Here is a 7,500-nt window from a genome sequence, read left to right as displayed (position 1 = left end):
AGAGAGAGAGAACCACTTTGCGCTTACGCAAATAGGCTACGCAACCATGGCAAACTTTTACATGAGGAAAGAGCTCCTTGGTAACTATCCTGCTAGCTCAGGTCACGTCAACACTTGATCCCAGAAAGATTGTCTTCGACTTGTTAGTTTTTTGAACATTTATTTTATCTAATGACATAGAAAACATAATGAACAGCATTGCATGAATTGAATTGCATGAGTTCATAACACATTCATAGCAGCTGTCATGAACTGCACATAAAGCATTCATGACTGTTTCATGAGACATGACTCAACATTCATACCAAACCTTTCATGAATGTGGAAGACAGAATGACGAGAGCTTGTCAAAATAAAAGTCACAAAGCAGCATTGTCGTTTTTGGTCCAAACCTCTTACCTGATCACAGCACATCTGAGTCAATGGGCTACTCCAGTACCAAAAAGACAGAACATGGTCAAGCAAATAATTTTTGTTTCATAAAAATGTATTTGTTTTATGATGTAACCTTTGCAGATGATTTCTCATCTTTTGCTTCTGGGAATGTTCAACCGTTCCAGGTTACACAAATACGGGTCAGCTGAATGTAGTTAGTTAGCTAGTTTACCTCCCAGTGTTAAACTCAGTGATTACGAATACTTCACAACTTGTATAGTAAAGTGACATTCGATGTAGACTTCATAAGATATTCATGAAATATTTACAAAGGCTGGAGAGATTAAATTAATGGTATCCGGGTTACACAAATACGATGTTGGACTTTTATATTAGTTTTCGTTGTTCTGTCTTCCACATTCATGAAAGGTTTGGTATGAATGTTCAGTCATGTCTCATGAAACAGTCATGATTGCTTTATGTGCAGTTTATGACAGCTGCTATGAATGTGTTATGAACTCACCCGTCAAGTAAAGTGTTACCAAGATATGCTATAGTGTTATAGTTTAAACGTCAATATGAAGCATTCAAATTACTAAATATGTTTAGCTACTAGTAATTACTAGTAAAATGCTGTACATTAAAAAATACATTATTAACTAAATACACTCTATATGAATTTAAAAATATATGAAATAGAAACATATCACGTAAGCCATCATTTTCAGTGTGTGTTTGTGTGTGTGGAAAGAGTCAAGTAGAATCTAGGATGTCCACTGTTGTGAATGATCCCACTACAGTATATATTACTGATGACGCCAGGGTGGTGGGGCCCCCAAAATCAAACACATTTTTAAAAAAGTATCGGCTAAGTATCGAAATCGCAATTCTTCACTTGGGATCAGAATCGACCCCCCCCTCCCCCCAATTTGTGTAAATCCCCCCTTCTTGAATAACCTAAGGGGGGAATTCCCCCCCATTTTGAAAAATGAATTTTAAGCCCTGATATATATATGTAATATATATATATGTGTAATATATATATATATATATATATATATATATATGTAATATATATATATATATATATATATATATATATATATATATATATATATATATATATATGTAATATGCAATGTAATATATATGAAGAGTTCAGATGCAAAACCCTCCAAATCTGTCTGACCACTTTTCTTTTAAATGAGCATTTAAATTCAGGCTCCTATAGGTTTTTGCCTATAAATCGATATTTCAGACCAGGAAGATAGTGGTATTTAGTGGGTTTTGAAGTAAAATTATTTGATTAACGTATACTATGTGTGGAGAGCATCCACTCTCCATCTTTATCTCATTTTTGACGTAGGTGGCATTTAGAGGCTTTTGCATCTGAACCCTTTATATATATATATATATATGCACTATGCATTGCTTTGGATATGAGCATTTGCTAAATGGATGAATCTAATGCCACTGTGTCCCTGTGCGTCCACAGCAGTCCGGTTTATGCCAAGAAGACGAGCACCCCGGGGCCGGCCGACGGCTACGTGACGCTGTGGAGGAACTATCTGATCCTGTGTCTGGGAGTGGCCAAGCCCAGCATCATGAGCCCTGGTCACCTGCGCGCCTCCACCCCTGAGATAATGGCCACCACACCCGACGGGAGCATCACCTACGACAACAAGGTGCGCTGCTAATCCTCTCTGGGAGGGTGGAAGATGGGTGTGTGTGTGTGTTTGTCTGTTTGTTTGTTTGTTTCTCTCTCTCCCTCTATCTCTCTCTCTCTCTCTCTCTCTCTCTCTCTCTCTCTCTCTCTCTTTCTCTCTCTCTGTATACAGTATATGTGTGTTTGTGTACTGTAATTTCTTTTGTGTTCATAGTGAGTGTCACTGTATGGTGTGTGTCACTCTAGTGTTGGGAGTTACGGTTTGTCTGCATGTGTAAGGGCTTTGATGGACTGAACTGAGTATTGTGTGCAGTTGTGTGCCACTCATTTCAGTGATTGATGAAGCCTTTTTCCTGCAGGGCTTAAATTGATCCAGATTGACGGAAGTTTTTTTCAGTTTCATTGATCACATTGATTGATTTTGTGTATGTTTACATGTGTCTCTGTATGTATGTGCATGTCCGTGTGTGTGTGTGTGGGGTGTGTGTGTGTGTGTGTGTGTGTGTGTGTGCATGTGTATGTGATTGATCAGGTGATTGGCACTCCGTCAGTGGCCTGGCTCCTGAAGCAGCTGGTTCCTCTGATGAGGGCAGAGAGCATTGAGATCACTGAGTCTCTAGTGCTGGGCTTCGGACGCACAAACTCCCTTGTCTTCAGGTAACCACCACAGGGCTCTACAGTGCACCCATTTCACTCGCACATGAGTGTAAAAATGATGGCATGCGAGTGCAAAAAAATATTTAGGCGCACTGGTGCGAATGACTTCTAACCATGTCAATGTTTGTCTACAAAATACACCGCAACATCGGGAAACATTACTGGTGCAAACCATAGAATCACGTCGCGAATGCAGCATAAAAACTACACCTCCCATCAACGTTAGCAGTTTCGCGTTGTGACTCGCTAGTAGTCGCTTCTATCAAATCCAAGAGCGCGCAAAAAAATCTGACAATGCAGTGAGAGAAGGAAAGGTAACCTAACATGCTTTTTAGCCCAGTTGACGTATTGGCTGCAATATGCAAAATATAGCTGTAGCGAACCGGCACAAAAGTAGCCTCCCGTAATACTCCCATTTTATTCAACGGTAGAACGCTACTGACAACTCCAGGCTTCCATGCATTCTTGTTTGTTTACACTGAATACAAGCTGAAGTGCAAAACGAAAGTAGGCCTAACGTTTGCCTAACTGCCCCCATCAATGCAGATATTTCAAATAAAAAATAAAAGTATTAAAAAAATATATATCCTTGATTAGACTATGTTGGGTTTTGTGGAAGAGCAAATTGACTGTTTTAGTAGTAGTATTCAGTATGCAGTCAGATACTGTAGGTCACCATAGGCATATTTGGATTAGCTACAGATGGATTCACAAATAAATAAATTAGCCTACATTTGGCAGGCTGAATGCAAAAATGGCAATGTATTATATTATTTTACATTAACAAAATGTAGGAAAATAGAACAGACTGAAAATAAAGTAGGCACTGATCTTTAAAATCCTGTTTCCTGTAGCCTAAATGTCTTCAATCATTCTTAATCTTCGCAATTGGTGCACTGGCATGTTTAACTGTTAGCTGCAGTGTAATGTTAGATTTTGTGTAAGTTAAGTACAGAACTGACTGTGCGCCCAAATTAACTTGGGCGCACAAGTGCTCCTGGAAAATTTTTTTAGTGTAGAGCCCTGCACCACACACACATGACCACATGACCAAAAAAGCAACCCAACTCTCCAATCTCGTGTCATTTTTAGGGGCTTCAGTGAGACGTGCTGCCGTTACAGAGCTGACAAAGCCCTCTGTTTTGTAGCTCACTCAACCTAGTCAGCATCTGACCTTTTTTTACGGGGCCAGGCACACACACACACACACACACACACACACACACACACAGGCAGATGTCACTCTGTGAGACTGGCATCGCTTAGACACCCTCAGAAAAAAGAGTCCCTGTCAGTCATGAGACGAGCACTGAACAAATGACTTTCTGCTGGGCCATTCCTCCCATAGCTTGCATCAGTCTCAAGCCTCGCCCTTGCATCTTTGGCATTTCATTTGTTTTTTCAGGTGATCAGACATTTGATAAAGTTTGAATGTCTGAATCTCTTCTACATTAGATTAGTACTTGTCAAGCCTGATTTGTTTGTACAGCGTTAATTGCACACACACGTATTAGTCACGCATCTTTTCCCAGGATTATGTTCAGCCCACTCTTGTACCCGCTGTTCCACTTCACTAGTTTGTCAGGTAGCTTATCAGGCACATCCATTGTATTGCATCAATGCTGGAGTCCTCTGACTGTTCTCATGTGGTGTGTCTGTCTCTGTGTGTGTGTGTGTGTGTGTGTGTGTGTGTGTGTGTGTGTGTGTGTGTGTATAGAGAGCTGGTGGAGGAGCTCCATCCACTGATGAAGGAGGCTCTGGAGAGAAGGCCTGAGGTAAGATCTCAGACAGCCAGGAAAATGTCAACATGGCTCTTCAGGAAAAAAACATACACGCAAATACATGAAGACCTTTATGCAAGAGAAACTAAGGCAATATGTAATATGGTTTTCCTTGTGTGTGTGTGTGTGTGTGTGTGTGTGTGTGTGTGTGTGTGTGTGTGTGTGTGGCTGCAGAACAAGAAGCGTCGTGAGCGCAGGGATCTTCTGCGGCTGCAGCTGTTGCGCATCTTTGAGCTGCTGGCTGACTCTGGCGTGATCAGTGACAGGTGAGATGTGTGTGTGTGTGTGTGTGTGTGTGTGTGTGTGTGTGTGTGTGTGTGTGTGTGTGTGTGTGTGTGTGTCGGACACTCCCTTTAGACACCCAGGCCCTGGCTGAGTCATTAGATAGTGAAAGGCAGCTGAGATTATCAGAGGGATGGGGCTCAGCATAGCAACTGTTCCTGCATTACTGTCATACCCCCTCTACCTCTCTCTCTCTATCTCTCTCTCTAATATAACATTTATAATATATAAAGCATGCTGTGTTTTATGAAATCTATGTGTTCACCCCAATTGAGTTAAGAATGATTTGTAAGGGGAAGCATTGTCTATGCCAATAACATATATTTATCATTTTATTTTGACCCCTGTCTCTCTTTTGTCCCCTCTCCCTCGCTCCGTCGGTCTGTGTGCAGTACCAACGGGGCTCTGGAGCGGGACTCGCTGGCTCTGGGCGCCCTCTTCCTGGAGTATGTGGACCTGACCCGCATGCTGCTGGAGGCCGAGAACGACAAAGAGCTGGAGATCCTCAAGGACATCCGGGCCCACTTCAGCGGCATGGTGGCCAACCTCATCCAGTGTGTCCCAGGTAACCCAGCTACGCCATCCCATAATGTAATGCACGTCCCTCATGCAATGTACCCTTGCACGGCAGAATATTTGTCTTATCTTGATTTCCTAAGAGAGTTGTTACTGACCAATTCACTTTTGCGTTTGTAATGAAAAATACTGTTTATGTAAATGCATGCTTGTTACACACATAACCATATCAAATGAGACTCATGCATCTGATTCATGCACTGGAGAAAACTTCCCAGTGGGAGTCTATGAATAGACCTACAGTCCATGGTGACTAATTTCTGGGTCATGATGACTTAATAGGACATCAAAGACTTAATGAGAGCCCTAAGATTAAGCCACAAAACACAATTAGTGAACGGGGGCTATTTTAGCAGATGCACTCAGTTAATTTTAAATTAGTTAAAAAATTCCACTCCTCCCCCCCTTTCTCTTTCTCTCTCACTCTCCCTCCCTCCCTCCCTCCCTCTCTCTCTCTCTCAGTCCATCACAGGCGCTTCCTCTTCCCCCAGCAGAGTCTGAGGCATCACCTCTTCATCCTCTTCAGCCAGTGGGCGGGGCCTTTCAGTGTCATGTTCACCCCGCTGGACCGCTATAGTGATCGCAACCACCAGATCACCAGATACCAGTACTGTGCCCTCAAGGTATACACACACACACACACACACATGTACACTCACACACAAACAACAGACACACACACACACACACACACACACACACATGCACAACCCCTAGTCCACCATATACCAGCCCCAGCTAGGTGTCTTTTTGTCTCTTCTCTCTCTTTCTCAAATTTAAGTTGAAATTCAAACAATCTTTGTTGCTATGTATTGCCAAACCATTTCTAATTAAACAGGTAGTTGGTATCTATAGGGAAAATTAATGTCACTTCATGTTATTCAGAATGACATTCGCTCTCTCTGCTCCTCTCTCTCTCTCTCTATCTCTATCTCTCTCTCTCTATCTCCCTCTCACTTTTACACACACACATAAGCACATACTCACTCACACATACAAAAGGGCTTTTGTGACTTCTCTGTGAAGTTGAGCATGTTTCTCACGGCTCGGCTCACTCATGCTGAAAAGCTCGTTCAGATGAGCTGAGTTATAGAAGAGCCACATACGCAACTCTTACTTCTGCTCCTCACCGATTTTCATGGAATGTCAATTTCCATAAAGCACTCCGATATGGAATGCCAAGCTTGTGAGGAACCTCTGCCATTTGTGAACATCACAGAGATTAAAGCCAGAAAGACTTTGGCATGTAAACCCCTGCTAGATCTGGAAACTGAAATCTCATTAACCACTAACCATAGTGATTACCTCACACAACAACACCAGAGAGGTGACAGAGCAGGCTGAGTCACACATAGAATGGGTTGTGATGAAGTGTCGCCTATAGCATGCTTTGGTCTGGGAGGAATGAAAGACAACTGAAAAATTATTTTCTTTTTTTTCCGTCTTTCTTTCTTTCCTTCTTTCTTTCATTCTTTTAGTTTTTTTTTTCATTCTGTTTTTGCTTTTTTTCTCTTTGTTCTCGTCTTTTGTCTGTCCGTTCACACCTTTATTTATTTCCTTCCTGATTTTCGTCTCAACCTCTCTCGTCTTTTGTGTGTGCTGAGACTCGGCGTCTCCCTCAGTGCCAGTTAGTCTGACCCGTCCACCTCATGTTTCCACGTTTTTGAGGAGAGATGTTAAAGTTTCCATTCTGTCCAGGTGCTGGCGGTATAGTATGTGTTTTTCTGTGGATGTAATTTCACTCTGTCATACACTGAGAACAATACACTGCTCTTGGCATTGCTTTCTTTGTCTCTCTGTGTGTGTATGTGTGTGTGTGTGTGTGTGTGTGTGTGTCTCATGTTTTTCATTTTTTCTGAAGAATGCCCCTTTCTCCTGATGGTGTCAAATCTCCCATTCAACACATAACATTTAAAAGATGTCATGGAAGATTGCCCTTCCACAAACAAACTAATGGACAACATAGCTTGTATCATTATCCACAGTGTTTATGCCTGCATAAATCAGCTGTTGTTGTTATTGTGGTGTCTCAGGCCATGTCTGCGGTGCTGTGCTGTGGTCCGGTGTTTGACAACGTGGGCCTCTCGTCTGACGGCTACCTCTATAAGTGGCTTGACAACATCCTGGGCTGCCATGACCTCCGAGTAAGACCTCCTCTAGTTT

General features: G+C 42.1%; 1 protein-coding gene across 13 annotated transcripts in view; it reads left to right on the top strand.

The window, feature by feature from the left end:
* fryb (furry homolog b (Drosophila)) overlaps positions 1–7,500 on the top strand; it is an 83,382-nt gene that overhangs the window by 46,432 nt on the left and 29,450 nt on the right. For all 13 annotated transcript variants that reach the window (XM_048237629.1, XM_048237630.1, XM_048237624.1 and 10 more), the window contains exons 22-28: positions 1,871–2,060; positions 2,574–2,698; positions 4,416–4,473; positions 4,654–4,745; positions 5,154–5,326; positions 5,800–5,960; positions 7,371–7,481. In XM_048237629.1, coding sequence (XP_048093586.1) covers positions 1,871–2,060; positions 2,574–2,698; positions 4,416–4,473; positions 4,654–4,745; positions 5,154–5,326; positions 5,800–5,960; positions 7,371–7,481 — 910 coding nt within the window. The remainder of the gene's footprint in view (positions 1–1,870; positions 2,061–2,573; positions 2,699–4,415; positions 4,474–4,653; positions 4,746–5,153; positions 5,327–5,799; positions 5,961–7,370; positions 7,482–7,500) is intronic.

This window comes from Alosa alosa, chromosome 2 (genome assembly GCF_017589495.1).
Source record: "Alosa alosa isolate M-15738 ecotype Scorff River chromosome 2, AALO_Geno_1.1, whole genome shotgun sequence".
In the NCBI taxonomy this organism is placed as follows: Eukaryota; Metazoa; Chordata; class Actinopteri; order Clupeiformes; family Clupeidae; genus Alosa; species Alosa alosa.
Note: the sequence above shows the minus strand (reverse complement) of the source record. Positions and strands in the feature narration are given on the sequence as shown.